At 27.0% G+C, this 19357-nt stretch overlaps 1 protein-coding gene across 4 annotated transcripts in view; it reads right to left on the reverse strand.

The window, feature by feature from the left end:
- Positions 1–7349: 7349 nt before the first annotated feature.
- The window catches only part of LOC105844691 (adhesion G-protein coupled receptor G2), a 99286-nt gene continuing 87278 nt past the window's right edge, over positions 7350–19357 (reverse strand). For all 4 annotated transcript variants that reach the window (XM_065808149.1, XM_065808151.1, XM_065808152.1 and 1 more), the window contains 3 exons: positions 15167–15248; positions 7896–8272; positions 7350–7674 (listed from right to left, as the gene is read on the reverse strand). In XM_065808149.1, coding sequence (XP_065664221.1) covers positions 7565–7674; positions 7896–8272; positions 15167–15248 — 569 coding nt within the window. In that variant the 3' untranslated portion in view covers positions 7350–7564. The remainder of the gene's footprint in view (positions 7675–7895; positions 8273–15166; positions 15249–19357) is intronic.

Consider the following 19357-nt stretch of genomic DNA (forward strand, 5'->3'; position numbering starts at 1 on the left):
TAGAGTTTTTTGAATACTCTCTTATGTTTTATTTTATTTTAAAAGGGTTTTTAATAGGGTATATTGCCATTTGATTGTTTTTGGTTTATTTATGCTGGAAGTACCTATGTGGTTTGAATGGTCTTAGGGAAAATTTATTAGCATTTTCTGTTTACACACTTTAGTTGTTTTTAGTTTTGTTTTTGGCGTTTTTATTTGAAATTTAATTTATTGTGCGTAGTTTTTTCTACCGTTGCACAGTGGGCCAGAATGCACTTTTACTGGACAAAATTCATAACTAATTTAATATTAGAGCTATATTCACTAAATTTGGCATGAGTACCAATATGAGATCACACTTCTTACAAAAGTGATAATTTTTTAAATTTAGTTGTTATGGATACTAATATTGCTTAGTTACCGGATACTTTCCTTAGTTACAAAGTGGTAAATTGATATTTGAATATCTTATCGGATTTTTGACCCACCTATATTGAATAAAAATTGAGTATTTAGGTAAATAATGTTTTAGGAATAATAAAAGCAAAAAATAGTGCAAGAAAACGTTATCAATTTTAAATTACATCAAAAAATTATAAAACAATAATATCGTTTGAAGATTGTTTAAGTAATTGTAAAACATCTGAAGGAAATGCTTTATGATTTGTTTGGTGTGATGTTGATTTACGCAATGATGAAATAACAGGATCACTGGAAACTAGGAGTCCATTGATAAGATCAGTATTTGTTGCTTTTCTGGATGTTTTTCGGCTGAAATTTTCGCGATAAGATTTAAAGTCTTTATTTCTAGCCTCTTGAGCTTCCTCTGACATAAGTCCGATGGGTAATGTAAGGCTTTTAATTATGTCATGTCCATGTATCAATACTTTGTGAACTGATTGAGCCATGTAATACCATGGTTAAAGGCACACTTATAGTCTAAAAGTGTCAAAACAATAATCCTTGAACTTTAAGCAGTCTATTTCATATCCTGAAGAGAGCGTTACCAAGATAATGTAAAATCTGAATATAAGGTTTTGGTCAATACCCAGAATTTCAGCTGTTTGTTCATATGCTGCAAAAGCACGCCTTGAGGTATTGCCATCATTACTTGTTCCAGAACCACCACTTTTAGGGAAATCAACAACAAGTCCCATTTTGTTCATAAAATCAGTCTGAATCTTTTGTTTAGCTACAGATGCCTTTTCTTTGTGTTCTTTAGATCTTGCTTGCCACTTTCTTGTTTCTTTTTTATATGCAATGTGCAATAACATCTCAAAAAATCGAATCCATGCATGAAGACTGGAAAGACCATATTTGAACTCTCTGTTAGTATAATCTATATTAAGGATATCAAGACTATTCATATTTTTTGGAGAGACACCACACACTGAACAACATTGGTATGAGTTATTTTTTTCAGATAATATTGTTTGAACCTTCCCATCAATCATTGTAAGTTCAATAATACAATTCACTTCAATAGAAGATCCCCAAACCTCTAATAAAATCATACCCAAGCTTTCTATCTCACTTTTAATGTACTGATCTTCTTCAATCACAGATTCCTTGGATTCCATTTTGTATGCAAATCTTATAGGTCTACAATAGGCTGTGGAGGACGACTTTTGATTTCTCCAAATAGGCACCTTTTCGTTGCTGTTGTTAAATCCAGTCAAATCCAATGGGACAAGACAAGAAATAAATAATGATTCTTCACGCTTTAAATCTCTGTTAATGTCGGGTTCTGATAAAACTTGTTTATAAATGCTTTGGCTAGTAGCACCATCAAAACACCTTACACGTTAGTGTCATTGTTTTTATTGCTTTGTCGTTCAATATCAAGTGCCTTAGCACAGGTTCCTGAACTGCACAGATTCTTTGCAAAGTATGAGTCATTAAATCTTTTAAAGGAACTGAAGCTGAATAGTCCTCCACTGTTATGTTTGCAGGATAACATTTCAATTTTGCATCTCTGACATCATTGTAAGCGGGGTAGATGTTATATTCTTTCTCCAAGGCTCCGCTTCTAATCAATTGATAGGAAGCTTTTGTCAGACTTGCATCAATTATTAAAGCCAGTGCTTCGTCTGCTGAATATTGAGTTGCTTTATCTGTATTTGATATATTTAAAACATTCTTGGCAGCAATAACAACAGATTCATCTCTAAATTTTTTATTAGCAGCAAAAATTAATTCATTGGATGAATGAGATTCAATTAAACAAGATACACGCCGTTTTTTAGTTTTATTAGAACTATTATCAAATGCAACTGATTTTCGACCACGTCTACTTGCAGTTGGTTCATTGTCTTTTTTTCTGACAATTAAATATTCATTAAGCCAGTTCACAAACTTCTTTTCAAAATTTTTCACAGTATAGTTTGCAGTTTTTCACTTTTTTTTATACAAGTAAACAAATCGTTGAACAGCATGTCTAAAATCAACGTCTTTAAAATCAGCAAATTTTGGCTGAATAAATTTTAATATATCTTCAGTAATATTTTGTTTTGAAATAGTAAGATTGTTTTTTTGGAGAAAATTATGAATGTCTAAGTTTAACAAAACCATATCTAAATAATTATTGTAACAAGTATTTTGTATTTAAAAGTAAAATGTTATTATATATATGCCGCCTGGACTACTAATACTTGTTAGTAATTAAGTTACTACAAGTGTTAGTAATTAAAATTAAAAGTAATTAAATTACTGTCAGTGTTAGTAATTAAATTACTAACAACTACCGAAAATATGTTGTTGCTATGTTATGCAAAGTAAGGTATCCATAGTAACCAAAAAAAGTTAACCTCATAAGAATTCTGAATCTCATTTTAATACATACCCCCAATATTGTGTATTTAGCGCAAGTAAAATACTGTTAAAACAACGTTAATGTAAAAATGAGTTGTTGCTATGCAAAATTTAGTACCATAGCAACCAAGTTAAAACATACATAAAATCTGAATGGGGATTTAAGGGGACGAGCAATCAATTAAAACTCGATTGAAGCATCATATAGCTCAAATAAATATAAGACAACACATGGCAAATTGTGGTAATTATTAGTTATTGTGCGGCAAAAAATAAGTTTCTCAAGAAATTTTTTTTTTTAATCTGTGATTTTCAAAGTATAACTGAGATAACATGCTATAACAAATTTATTTCACACATTGGTTTTTCTTATCTCTAAATACTCTAGAATAACATGTACTAATTTTTTGTTTCAAAAACGTAGATGTAATTGAAATATAACACAACGTTGATGTCACCGTTAATTACTTATTTATAATTTTTTTATTTTTTTATTTTATCTCAATATTCAAATGCTTAGAGTCCTGGTAACTAAGGGATTTAATATAAATAAATTATCAATAGATTTCTCCTAATATATGTAGATACTAAAATTAAATAGATTTTCAAGATTAGACAACTAAAATTTTTCCCATTTTGTCCACCTACTGGCCTACTGTGCGTTGGTACGGTAAGTGATTTATTTAATTATTTTTACTTATATTGTGCAGTAGATTAACACTTTTTATATCATCAAAAAAATATTGGTGCTTTACAAATTTGGGTATGGTTGGGTTTTGGCTATTTGTAGTGAATCCTTTTTTACTGCAGTATGGAATAGGCGTAAGTCGCGGGGTAAAGCATTAGTGGCGATGACGTTTGTCTGACGGGATAAACTAGTTATAAGTGCTGATCCTCATCGAAACGCCAGTAATAATAGACGTGATTAGGGAAGTTAGGGTTTTGATTACCTCAAAACTTTTTTTAAAATCTCCATGTAGTATAATTTAAAAAAAATAATATTTCTCCATGTAGTAAATTGTTTATTATTTATTATTATTATTTATAAATTTTTGCTAACTTTTTGTTTCCAGTGGAATAATTTTAAAAAATGAAATAATACAAAAGAGAAATAATCATAAAAATTATCTATCACAAAAAATTGCGTTATGTTTTACTTAAAATAATGCAATATAAATAAGTATTTAGCCCTGATTTTGCTTTAAACCTAAATAATATTACTTGATGAATATTAATCTTATAAATATTTAAAGCTCCAAGCTGACGTAAGAGAAGTTCGCAATATGCATTCCTGTTTACCCCAAATATTACCCTGCAAGCATGTTTTTTGTTTGCTTTATCTTTTTTGAGTTAAGTGTAATTAGTGTTGCCCCATGACATTTTTTTTCATCTTAAAACACTCCAAGAAAGTTTATAGTCAATTTCCTTTCAATTATTAAGTTATTGATTAAAAGATTGGGTAATTTAAGAGGAATATGATCGGCTTTACTAGGTTTATGGAATAAGATAAATTTTGTTTTCTCTACATTTAATGAAAGTCGGTTACTCGTTGATCTTATGTAAACTTTAGTTTAATATTTAAAAAAGAATAATGATATCTCTGTGAGAATAAAATAAATTAGTGTCACCTGCAAATAAAATAGTATTTAACACTTTTGATGCTAAATGCAAGTTATTTATATAAACTAAAACTAATAATAGTCCTACAACAAAACCTTGGGGTATTGAATGATTCACTGTGTCGAATTCTTTGGATAAATCAATTAAAACCTATAGCAATCACTGTTAAATCCATTTGATATGTTTAAAAAATTCAATTATTGGAAAGTTTTTTTTTAAAACCATTTTTTTTTATAACAATATAAAATTTTATTTTAAGTTAAATATTTTGTAAAGTCTGTTATACATAATGCGTTCAATTAGTTTAGAGAAGCAGGGTATAACTAAAATAGGTCTGTAGTTTGAAATATCAGTCTCATCACCAGTTTGTAAATAGGTGTTATTTTTGCAATTTTTAATTTATCTGGAATATGACCTAATTTAATTGAGAGATAAAAAACATGGAACAATGAGGGTTCGATAATATATAAAAAAGATTTAATTACATTAACATAATTTTGATCAATACCTGCACTTTTAGTTTTTTTTAGACTATTAAAAGCGTTATGCAGTTCACTTTTTTTTCAAAATCGGTTCGTTCTTAATATTGCCAGTTGTTGTAAGATATAAATCAAATCTTTTTTGACTAAATAGAATTTTCGCTGCTAAGTTTGGACCAACATCAAGGAAAAAACTGTTCAGTTTCTCAATAATAACTCCTTTATGATAAATGAGTTTTCCATCAATAAAAAGTTTTTGAGGTATGTTATTTTTTGCAATTTTTTTCTTCCCAAATAATTTTCTATTAACATTCCACATTTAGCATAAAAATTAACTTTTAAATGTTTTTTAATTTTTTCAAATAATTTTTTTTTTTTTTTTTTTTAAATTAATTTCATTTTAATAAGTTTTATATTTTAAATATTTTTTAAACAGTTTTTTTTTTTTTTTTGATAATTTTAGTAGCTTTTTGGTCATGGGAATTGAAATGTCTTAGAATTTATTACTTTTGCTTTTATAGGAAATGCTTTATTATACATTTTACAAAATTGGTTTAGGAATAAATCAAAAGCATTAATTATATCGTGAGATTGTAAGATAAGATTCCAATCGACGTAATCACTTAATAATTTTTTAAATTAGCATATGGAACTTTCATTGATTTGTCTCATCTATTGATTCGAGGGTAGTATTAATAAGAGTTATGGTATCAGTAATAAGGAATATAGTGAAATGATCATTTAAATCAGTCCTGATTATACCCGTCTTATAACAGTCATTATGAAAATTGTCAGTTATCAAACATTATCCAGCAATGCTGATGATATTTTAGTAACTCTTGTTGCTTTGTTTATAGTTGGGACAAGGTTATATTTGAGAAGAGTATCAAAAAATATTTTTGATTCACTTTTAAAGTATGGTTGAGTAAGTCAATATTCATATTTCCGACTTTGTAAGCATGTATCCGCGGTATATTTTTTGTGTTTAAGAATGCGTGCAGATAAGTTTTGAATGTTTTTACTTAAATTATATTTTCTATTTATTATACTATTATACTTTCAAAGTACTGTGTTGCAACTTACCCCGTTCACCTTTGCAAGTTGGAACCTTTTTCTTTCCATTTTTGTTTCACTACAAATATAGTTCAAAAATTTTTTTGCAACTAGCTCCGGTCTCACCTATATCCACAGCTTGACTATTTTTTTATACTCCATCTCTTATTAAACTTGATTATTTTTTTTTAAACAAAAACATTGAATTTTAAAAGTTTAACAATCATGTAACAGAAAAATGTCGAATTTACTAGAAAATTTATTTTGTTTTAATGTTTATAAAAACTTAAGCGTAGGGTAAGGGAGGGGGTTGATTTTGTATAACTTTGCAATGACATTGCAAATGGAGGAAGTATTTTTTTAACGGTGAAAAGGTGAAAAATAGATAAAAGAGCAAAACAATAAAAATTGTTTAGAATACAAGATTTTAAAACAACAATAATAAAATGAAAATAATGAAAATATTAAAGAATAAAAATTGAACAAAAACATTTAATAAACAGAAGAGCTTAAGTTAAAAGAGTGAAAATGTTAGTGATAAATTCGAAAATAAAAAACTCTAACAAATTATTAAAAGAAAACAAAAATTATGTTTTAAGTTTTATTAACTTATGTTGTTTGGATTGTTTATACTGCCGTGTATTTTTGCGTTTTTTTTATATTGTCGTGTATTTCAATGATTTGTTTATACTGCTGTGTAATTTTGTGCATTGCTTATATTGACATGTATATTTGGGTATTGTTTATGTTGACGTGTATTTTTGTTTCTAATTATTTTTATTTATGTTGCTTTTTATATTTATTGCTATTATTGAAGTTATTTCTTATTTTTTGTCTCATTATAATATTTAAAAATATCCTTCTGTTTTCTTTTTATTTTCAATCATCCGTCTGATCGTCAAACGTTATCTCATTCATTCGTCAACTCTCATGTCAGTTTGTTCACTTTCCCCCTTTTTTGTGTTATTTGTCTTGCTTATTTAAATATTATCGTTCTTTTTTTTATTTTGGTTTATTTTCGTCGCTATCTATATTTCCTTTTTTTCGCTTTATTTTACTAAGGTGTCATTCCATTACCTAGTTTACTTTGAATAACTTTGTTATTTTTTTTAATTTTATTGTTAAATAAATGGATAATAAAGATAATGATTAAAAAAAATACGTACGTGCGCAGAAAGGGTCATTGAAAGCATCCAGGTGCGTACAAGGAGAAAGGATTTCTAAATCAGTGGTTTTATTTTTTATTTATAAAAAGGTTTTTCAAAAAACTCTTAAAGGGTCCCACCTTCGGGACAAGCCAAAACACCTTTTGGGGCCCTTTAATAAATTTCTTTTTTTTTTTTTTACAGTGTACCAAAAATAATATTTGAACAGGTGAATTTAAATTATCAAAAAAAAAAAAAAAAATTAATAAGCGAATTCAGTTATTTTTTATTGATTGATTATATCTATTTACACGGTCACAAATGTACAGAACATACAAACGTGATGTTTAAATGTTATTAAAAGCGACTAAAAAAGGGTTGAGAACATTAAAGGATGAAACCCAAGCCCTTCTAATCTTTTAGATTTTGAAACCTCTTCTTACGTTGATCAATCAATAATTAGCCAAATTATATGGTTTACAACTTTGCATTTTTGGAATCAACGCATTTGTTATTGAATCTTTCCTTAGAATTTGTAAAGTAAGAGATAGTTGTAGTTTGTGAAATTGTTCGCATCTTTGAGTTTACTAAAAAAAAATTTTGTAAAAACTACCTTTTAAATTTACAAAAGTATTTTCAAAAAAACAAAACAGCTTTATGTATTCAACAAAACTTAAAAGCAAATGTATTGATTGCTACAAAATTACATCGATCATCTGCAACACAAGATTTTTTTTTCATAAAAACTACACCAGATTTTCACATACAAAAAAAAAGAATAAAATAAAAAAAACATTTAAGAACTTACCCGTTGTCTTTTTTGACTTTTTTCTTCTTAATTTTCCCCACATAAATAACATCCATTGTTCTTTAACTTTTTTATTCTCAACAGTGTAGAAAAAGAAAATAAATAGTCCTTGTAAAGAATTAAAAATACAAAACAACCACTGAAATATATCTCTTGCTTTTCCGATAGCTAAAACTGCAAATAACCAAGTTGTACCAAGTAATAAAGAGCACGTAAAAACAATACGAACTTTCTTTTTGTTTTTATTGTTGTTATGTAGGTCGGAGTTACGATTAACAGTTCTAAGAACTGATATAAGAATGAAAATATTAGCTGCCATTACCAAGCAAACAGGTAAAAGGATACCCAAGTAAAACGGAAAACCTCGAACAACACATCTAAACAAAAGATAATAAATTAATTAAACAATAATGTATGAGGGAGGTGTCACAAACGGAAAGTTCATCTTGTGAAGCCATTTGTAAAATTCTAGCAAATATTTTTGTAGTGGATTTGCAGTGTACCTATATAAGAATTTTGAGCGGTTAATTTGAGTTTTGCTCATCGGTAACTAAGTTGACCATTAGTAGCATCCACTAAAAGTGGCCAGCCGATAACTTTCCAACATGTAATATAGTGGCTAATCATCGGCTAGCCACTTTTGGCGGCTACCACTAATGGTCCACTAAGTAGCTGATGAGAAAAATTAAAGTAGACGGCTCAAATATTTTTTTAAACACCTTCGCTTCCAACAAGGCTGCAAGCAGCCACTAATTAAAGTTGGAAGTTACTGAAAGAGAAAAAATGAAGATTGTAGAGCAAGATAACGATTGACGGACGACTTTAAGGATTGCAAATTATATGAATCAGAAAAGCAAGATGAAGGAAGCGAATTCCAAAGAGCTGATGTTCAAGGGTTGGCTGCAAGAGCAGGCCCAACTATGTTTACAATGCGTTTTTGCACCTTGTCTAAAAGAGAAAGGGGATCATTAGAAAATCCGCCTCAGATATGGCAACAGTATTCCATACAAGGCCGGATTTAAGATTTATAGAGATAGAGAATAGAATCCAAAGTAAGAAAGTGACGAGCTCGATAAAGAGATGCAACCTTAGCAGGTGCTAATTTTGCAACTGATTTGATATATGGTTTCCAAGAAAGATTGGAAGTAAGAGTTAATCCTAGAAGATGAAGAGTAGATGATTCATCGAGTACATCACCGTTCATAAATATAGGAAGATCTAAATTATTGCGATAACGATTGGCTGAAAAAAGTTGAGTTTTATCTGTATTGAAGTTCACCAGCCACTGTGAGCCTATATAATTGCCTATATAAGTCTATTAAAATTCCGCAATAGAATTTTTGCTGGGATAATATTAGTAAGCATAAAAATTTTATTTAAAAAAAGAATATTTCGTTGTATCTTATAAAACAATATATTGTTCTAAATAGTGAAAGGTAATGAAACCAATGTTTTGATAGAACGCAAAATGCCACATCTATCACTCCATAGTTTTGAATAAAACTCTGCAAGTCATGGAAAAGACATATCAATTCAATATTATGAACTTAGGTTATGCAGAACAAGTTTATTTAGTCCTGCTTTACCTTTAGCTTTACCTAGAGATTTCAAGTATTAATCAGATTGTTCGAACAGTGCGTCCAAATTACATAATTTTTTCACTATCAGAAAGATAAATTAACCTCCTAGAAATTATCTGAGGAAAAAGTTTTGTTTTAATTTTTTGGAAATGATATTCAGTGTTGTAAGTTGAGCAGCTTTGTATGACGGAGCAATTAAGAAACTAATATGCATGATATGGAATTTATGCATAACATGAATAAATCTTCAATAAAATTTTTCATCCCATAATTTAATTATGTTAATGATTTCAAAAATAAAGAGGAAAAACCAAATAGCATAAAAATTTTATAATCATTTTATTACAATATAAAATATAGAATATATAACATATAAAAAATATGTAACATTTAAAATATGTTACATAAAAAAATAATATATAAAAAAAAAGTTCTTTAAATAACTAATTTAAAAATTTATTTGTAATAGACCTTAAACGATTTACCTTAAGAAAAGGTTTCTTCATATTAAGCTGTTGCATCTCGGAATTAAACGGTAAATTTTAGCGAGATTTACAAAACGAAACGAAGCAATTTATCGTTTCGGAAGACATTCGCTTACTTTTTAAAATTTACCGTTACCATCTTGTTATAGCGATAATTAAAAAAATCTAATCTCGCTTCATTTCGAGACTAAACTTCATCCAAAAACCTCAAATTCTTTTGCTGTTCCAAATTTAATGATAATTAACATTTTTTTTTAAATTACAGCATTTTTTTCTTGCAAAATATTAGGTAATGCTTTAGCTTATCAGAAATCGTTGTTTGTCTACGAACTGTTTTAGTTTTAAGTCAGAAAGTTCTTTAAAAATGATTTCTCGAATAAGAATTTGTATTCCTATTGAAATAGTTTTGAATTTAATATTTATTTGTTTTTATAATATGTAATTATATGTTTATATGATCATAATTTCACATTATAATGTATATATTATATACTTATATAATTATAATTTCACATTACAATGTAATGTAATGGTTGTTACGATAACAATTCCCTCTGGACAATAATTTCTAACAATCGTTAAGAATAACGATTAGCGATTGTGAAATAAGTAGCACGAGAAGAAACACTTCTTTAAAAAGCGTTAAGAATAACGATAAGCGATATGCGAAATAAGTAGCACGAGAAGAAACACTTCTTTAAAAAGCGTAGCGCTAATCTAAATAGAGGTTGAAATAACGACACGAAAAGACTACACACAGTTATTATAATAGTTAGTTGTAACAATTTAATATATAGATATAGAAATAATAATCAAACAAATGTTAAAGCAATTCTCTTTCTTATAATAAATAAGTAGGAAAAAACATTACATGTGTGTATGTGTGTATATATATATATATATATATATATATATATATATATATATATATATATATATATATATATATATATATATACACATACATATATATATATATATATATATATATATATATATATATATATATATATACACACACACATATATATATATATATATATATATATATATATATATATATATATATATATATATATATATATATATATATATATATATATATATATATATATATATATATATATATATATGTATGTGTATATATATATATGTATGTGTATATATATATATATATATATATATATATATATATATATATATATATATATATATATATATATGTATACAGAGCCGGGACCAGCTTTTTTTGGTCTTTGAGATAGCTAACTTCCAGACATGGAGCAAACTCCAAACATTTATATGTTTATACTTATGTCAAATAAGGATGCTTTGCAAAAAATTGCGATGATTGGAGGCTGGGAACAAAAAAGCCTCAAAATTTGTGCCTCCCCTGCCCCAAACGTGAGAGCAACAAGTTGATGAAATATTTTTTGTACTATTTTAACTAGACTTATATTCATCGATAAATTTTAAATTTCATAATAAAATATTTTATCTTTCAAAAATTATGACCATATAAAGTTTGATCCCCCCTCAATTTGAGGGGGTTGTAAATTTTATATAGTCATTATTTTTGAACGCTGAAAGATAATACTATGAAACTTAGAATTTATCGATGAATATAAGTCTAGTTAAGAATAGTACAAAAAATATTTCATCAACTTGTTGCTCTCACGTTTGGGGCAGGGAAGGCACAAATTTTGGGGCTTTTTTGTTCCCAGCCTCCAATCATCGCAATTTTTTGAAAGGCATCCTTATTTGACATAAGTATAAACATATAAATGTTTGGAGTTTGCTCCATGTCTGGAAGTTAGATATCTCAAAGACCAAAAAAAGCTGGTTCCGGCTCTGTGTGTATATATATATATATATATATATATATATATATATATATATATATATATATATATATATATATATATATATATATATATATATATATATATATACATATAAATCATAATACATATAATACATGCATAGACATAAAATAACATATAAACATGTAATATTAATTATAGACATATAAATGTTTATTTATTGATCATCCAGTAAAAGGTGCAACGGGTATTGATGCTGATCGGGTCCAATTTATTGTTATAAAGTAAATATGAAACTTCATAATTCCTAATTTCTTGTAGTGTTAGTATACGAGAATAAAAAGCATAATAAAGTGTTTTTTTAATAAAATAAAGTTTACAAAAATCGAATTACGACAAACTTGTATGAAAATTTCGAAAAATTTATAGAAATTTAGAGAATAAATCTATTTCGTTTCTGCTTGGTTTATTTCGAAATTTCTCGCCGTTCAACGAGTTTTGTCTCGTACCGTTATTTTTTCTCGTTCTAATTTTAACTGATTTCTTGTTACCGTTTCTAATAATTCCGAGATGCAACAGTTTACTTAATATTGCATAATTTTACTTACTTTTTTAAACCTGGCTAACATACTCTAACTGGACAAGGTAACACAGTTAGATTATATAGAAATCAGTAAGCGTGGGAAAAAACAACTTAAAATAATCGAATAATAATAATATAATAACAAAGACAATCAATATCATAGCTTACAGCAAAAACACATAAAATACTTTGAATAGTAGACATATTTGCTATTTTAAATTTCTTTGCTTGTTATTGTATATTTCTTCGACCATCTCAAGAGTTGGATAGGTTTTTAAAAGATTTTTAATTCGCTTAATTTATACTTTTGTTTGTTAAAAATTGCTGTTTTACCTCTTTACTTTTTTTAAACAATATTGTTGGGTACTTTTTCAATGTTTTCTCTTTTCAAACAATTTTGTTGGGTGCTTTTTCATTGTTTTGTTGGGTGCTTTTTCTAATCTCTTTTAAAATCATGTGTAGCTTTGTCATGAGCTATCGCAGATAATGCAGTCATAATATAACATGAATTTCATTTAATTTTTGTTTCCTTTTCTTTCCTATTGCAAAGAGATATCTAAACATACTGATTATTAATTTGTTATTATCAATAGATACTATCAATAATCTATTGTTGAAAATCTATTTATAGAAGTTTCTAGAATCTCTTAGTTTTATCGATTGAGACTTATAAAAAGACTAATTTTCTAGTAAAATAACTCTCAATTTTATCATTTGTTGCAACTTAAAAAACCGCATAGATTAGAGTTTTATTCAGAGTTTTTTTTGTACAATTGAGTAGTAACAAACCAGTATTTTTTAAATAACTAGACTTTTTTCAGCTTGGAAGTCTTTTTTTGTATTCAATATATCTTAAAAAAAAAATCTTTCAGCAAGAACTTACAACCAGAAAAAATCTACAAAATGCTTACACTCTGCTTTTACTGATTTATAAACTTCAACATCTAGTGGCTGCAAAATATGACTTGTGTAAGTTAGCAATCAAAATGAAATTGTGTATTTAGATAAATGTTTTAACTCAAAATTGTTGTAGGAGGCATGGTCATCAAAATAGAAGTTTAGGTTTGCAAGAAGTTTTCAGGATTCAAAAAAATGTATTAAAACCACAAATGTTTGATTCCCATCAATCCTAAAGTGCTGGTAAAATAATTATCATCATAAGTGCAACCATAAAGTGTCAACTCATTTCTTCGCGCAGCTGCCTTGTTTAAAAATGTTTGTGTTTTGGAGTTGAAAGAGGGTTGTAACCACAATAAAGTAGCCTCCTCAACTGTGGTGGCCTTCTCGGCCTTTGGGATACAAACAACATAAAAAAAAAATCCTTATTTTTATCGATTTTGAAACTATGAAAATGATTTGATGTGACAGGTAATTACCAAAAAAATTGCAATAAGTTAAAATTGTAGACATTTGTTTTTTATTTGTTTCATTTGAATTCTTTGAAGTCTTTTCAACCAACAATGTTGACACCTTGATTGAAATGTCAGCCACTTTGATTACAGTTGAACCCATGATGGTCTTTCCTTTAAATTATGCTTTCAATAAATAGCATCAACCATTAAAAGCATGCGTAAACCATTTATTGATTATTTACAGTTCAAAATATATATATCTTATGATTTAATTTCATGGTTCAATATATAATCAAATTCATAATTTCAATATACATTTTATAAGGGGTTGTCCATAAATTACGCCAGGCTCGAGGTGGAGGAGGTGGTGGAGGAGGTGGTTTATGTGACAAATTGTACAGGACTTGTTACTAAAGTGTTACAATGTTGTGATAAGAGGGGAGGAGGGGTCAAAAACGGTCAAAAATTGCGTGACAAAAATTATGGACTACCCCTAGGTTTTTTCCATATTCTCATGTTTCATTTGCATTAAAATTTTTTTTCTAAACTGTATATAATAAAGTAATAGCAACAAGACAACTAATTCAGAAGGCATATCTACTTTTTATAAAAATTATGTTTTTGTATTTAGGAACACCATGTCTTCTGGATTAATCAATTAAAATAGAAAAATAAAATTGTTTTTAAATTTATTTCATAATAAAAAAAACTGCTGACTTGCATTAATTATCTGAACAATATTTTTTACATTTGCATAATATTCACTAAACAAGAAAACAAAACAACCAAGAGAATTAGAGCTGAAAATCAAATTTTTTATAGCATTAAAATTGGTAACCGGGATAAAACATTGCTACATAACATGTTATTCTGGCAAACTCAATGGCTACTTGAAAAAGGAAAGTTCTATCTCTTTCTATTTACTGATGATATGGTGTGAACAAACTAATCATGCTTATGAATGTTACTTGCAAGACTTACAAACAGTTATAATCCTGTGAGAACTTGATTAATGGTTTTTTGTCTTTTTCAATACCATTAATGTCATCAATGTCTTTTTCTGTATGCTACTCGAGTGACATTTATCAAAGCTATGGCATAGGCATTTTTGGATTTGCTTCTTTTTTTGATTCTTTATTTTTTGATTGCACAATATTCAAGCTGTAAGTTTACAACTGCTTTTGATAAAAAAGGAGTGTTAACGTAATAGGTAAATTAAAATATTTCCTCAAAATTTTGACTTTAGATACATAATTACATAATTCTTGTTAATTATTCATTTTTTGCGAGTTTTTTTTTGTAAATTGATTTGTAAATTGTAAATTTTTGTAAATTGATTTTGTAAATTAATTTTGTAAATTGATTTTTATTTGCAAATTGATTTATAACTTGTTCTATTCACGCTACCCTTAATGCATAATAAAAAATGTTTACAAAAGTTTGCTTACATTTTTGCGTCATTATCAGATGAAGGACCTAGGTACTCAGGTTTACTAACAGATGTAATTATAGTAATAGCAAGTGGTAAACCTAAAATTGAAGAGAAACAATACAAAATAATACAACCACTCATATTTTTAACTAGAACAACAAAATTTTTTAAGGAGCTTTTATAATTTGCTATTTTTTATCAAAAACATTATTAAAGCATATACTTCTACAAGACATGGCAATAATAAACACTGATAAAAAGTACAATCAGTTTTTAATTATAGAGTTATATGTACTTTAATATGACATTAAAAATATTATATTTATATCAAATTAGTATCAATATTATTGTTAATTTGTGAACCTTTCCATTGTAAACGAATAATAAACTAGTAAAAATTATGTTATACATGTTAAATTATGTTATACATGTTAAATTATGTTATACATGTTAAATTATGTTAAATACATGTTAAATTATGTTATACATGTTAAATTATGTTATACATGTTAAATTATGTTAAACATGTTAAATTATGTTATACATGTTAAATTATGTTATACATGTTAAATTATGTTATACATGTTAAATTATGTTATACATGTTAAATTATGTTAAATACATGTTAAATTATGTTATACATGTTAAATTATGTTATACATGTTAAATTATGTTATACATGTTAAATTATGTTATACATGTTAAATTATGTTATACATGTTAAATTATGTTAAATACATGTTAAATTATGTTATACATGTTAAATATTTACAACAAACAGTTTTGAAAATGAAAGGTTTTTATTTCCTATTGAAATTCTATTTAGAAAAACAGGAAAACTAATTAACTATTATATTTTAAAATTGAAATTTATTGAAAATTTTTTAAGTAAATGTTAAAATTGCTTTGATTATTGTTTTTCAAATAAATATTTCAAATAAATATCAGGTAAATGTAAATTTTGATTAAATTAGTGTCTAATCAACATAAGCACACAAATACTCTAATTTGTATAATAAATAAACAAATATAAAAAATATTAACAAAATAATAAAATAAATTTAAATTTGAAAAAATAAAAGGGAGGAATCTTCTTAATCATAACCTTCACTTTAATGATCTTTTAGTAATTAATAATTGAAATTATTAATTTAAAAAATTAATAAGAAACTTCAAAAAACTAGCAACTTACAACTTGTGATGAAACTAAAACTTTAATTCTTGTTCAAGCCCAATCAATTTTGCATAAAGAGAGTTTGTTCTCTTGTTAAAAATGTATTTCTTGATAATAAAGAACTTCTCTTAACAGAAGCTTGGCTATGTGATTACGTTTATTATAAATATTTTTTTTTTCAAAGCATATTATTATGTATTACTTTGCATAAACTCAGTAACAAACATATGATATCTATTTTCAGAGTAAAGCATTATAAACCTGTCTTATTATTCATTAAAGGCAGATTCAATAACCAAATATTTTTTTTTAGCCAAAACTAAACCATGAGTAGATAAAAATTAGTAGTTTAACAAGAAAAACAATTGATTTAAAAAAACAAATAGTTAAAAAAAAAAAATGCTTTAATTTTTAATTTAACAAATATTCCTTTACAGATCTTGGAGCTTATTAATGCTTTGACAGTAACAGTAAAAAACTTTTAACTCAGGAATAACAAGATTTGCAGTTTCTAACAAAACAAGCTTTGCAAGCTTTAATTTACATCAGATTTTGTAATAATTTTGATTAGATTCCAAAAGACATCAAGAAAATCAATTAGAAAACAAACCACATGTTCATCTGAATGAAACGTTTCTTTAAAGTGACTAGCAATATCAACAAAAAACCTATAATTTAACTTAATACTTTGAAGACTTGTTACACAGATATTGACTTTTGATGAGACTTTCCCAATGATCGAAAACTTTGAAAATATTGAAAACAAGTTCAAAGCTTTCAGAGCATCTTTAATATAAACCCAGGATGTAGTACATAAGTAGTAGAATGGAATAAAAATTATTTAAAAAAATTATATAAGCCAATATTATGATATGCATACTTTCTATAAACACATAACAGCAAAAATTCATTCTTTTCATACAGTCAAAATATTTTATTCTAAAGCACTTTACTAAGTGCTCATTTTTTAAATAATACTCTTTAAAAAAATAAAATAATGTTCCAGTATTGGTGCAATACTTTTGGTAGTAAGTGATCGAGGTTGAAATTTGACCAGGGCTTGACCAGGGCTCCGGTTTGATTTTTTATTTATTTTTATTATTTTTTCAAACAAAATTCATGTTATGTTTTATAAATATGTATGTCTATTTACATATAAACATAATCATGTTTAACATGGTCATCATCATCAATATCATGATCATCATCAAGCTTTAGCCTTTCCTTTTCATGCTATTTCTATAATATAAAAAGGTCTTGCCTGATTCTAAGCTCTGTTATTCTCAGTTTACTAAATCTTGTATCTTGTCTAAAATAAAAGGTTTTAAGACTTTTAGAAAATCTTCAACAGATTTATGGGTAAAGTAAATCTAACATTCCATCTTTGATTAATGGGCTTAATATCATTACTTCTTCCCAGAATAAGGCAGTGTTATTTGCATAGAACTTTTTTAGAGCTACGGCTTTAGGTTCAGAAAGTTTCATTATAGTCTTACAAAAATGTTCTTCAAAAACTTTAATCCTTGCCAAACTATTATTATAAATAAGTGGTTCTAATACTTAAAAACTCTATAAAACACACTGAACTCTTTAACTATCCTGCTATTAGTCTTCTCTCCTGTATTTAAATTATTTCTACTACTTCTAAAGTTACTGGAAATGAAGAAGTATGGTTTCAAGATATGTAAATACCTTTGCTCCTATATTGTTTCTTATCTAAAATAACAATCATCTTGACAATTTACATCTAAAGGGAATCTATTTGCTGACAACTCAACTTTATACTCTTGCCTTGACAAAATGTCTTTACTTTTTGATTGCTTAGAACAAGCAGCTAATTTTTAATTTGATCTCTCTTCTGTAACAGCTTTGGGCATGCTGTTACAGAAGAGTAGTAGCTTGTGGATTTTTACTCCAACAAGAGTTATTTACTGCAAACAACTATCGCAATATTTTTTACATTCCTATATTGACAAAAAACAACTCTCTCACTATTCGCTCTATCACTGTAATCTCACTATTCCCACTATCTCTCGCTATTCTCTCTCTCTATCTCTCACTACCTTTCACTATTCCACTATCACTAAAACCCTCTATATTGACAAAAAACAACCCTCTCTGTGTCCATTTTAAATGTAGTTGAATCTGCTTTATATGTCAAGCTCTCCCATTGTTGTAAGGTTGTAAATTTCTTTTTCTAGAAATACTACCACAGTTGCTGCTCAAACGAGCTATTATACCTAGATATGATAGCTCGTTTGAGCTAACATATCTAGATATGATAGTTCGATCAATAAAAACTCATCTTCTTCTGGTTTGTCATTCAGTAAAGTCACATCCTTTTACTGTATGTCCCTCCATACTAAAAAGTATTTTTTTTTTACCAAGTTTATTTTCTCGCACATCAAAAAACCTTCAAAACACTCACCCATTTTCATGTTTTCCTTATTATACAACCTACAATTTTTTAAGTCTAAAGTTAACTGTTTCCTCTCTCTTTAACCCTATCTTTTGTTTTCTGAAATCTTATAACTAGTGGTTGCTTGCAACCTTGAAAGAAGTGAATTAGTTTATAATATATATATATATATATATATATATATATATATATATATATATATATATATATATATATATATATATATATATATATATATATATATATATATATATATATATAAACACATACATACCCAGTATATCCGCATCTGGCCAAATTCGTAAAAAATCATATCTGGTACACCTCTAAATTTATGGGGGCAGTGCTTCCTGATGAACCTACTTATGGCAAAACAAATTGTTGAAGAAAATTTTTTCCTAGCCCTAGCTAAATCTTGAAATTTTAATGGTGCAGAGTTTGTAAAAAGTCCCATTTTTAGCCAGGGCCAGGACCTCGATCAGTTACTTAATATTGGTAATTGAGGTAATTCTCAGCTACTTTTAACTTAGCCAAAATCTAAAAGATTTATTTGCATTTTCAGATTATAAAAGTTGAGAACTACTTGTACAAATCTATTTGAATTAGAATAATAA

The sequence above is a fragment of the Hydra vulgaris genome, chromosome 10 (genome assembly GCF_038396675.1).
Source record: "Hydra vulgaris chromosome 10, alternate assembly HydraT2T_AEP".
Classification (NCBI taxonomy): domain Eukaryota; kingdom Metazoa; phylum Cnidaria; class Hydrozoa; order Anthoathecata; family Hydridae; genus Hydra; species Hydra vulgaris.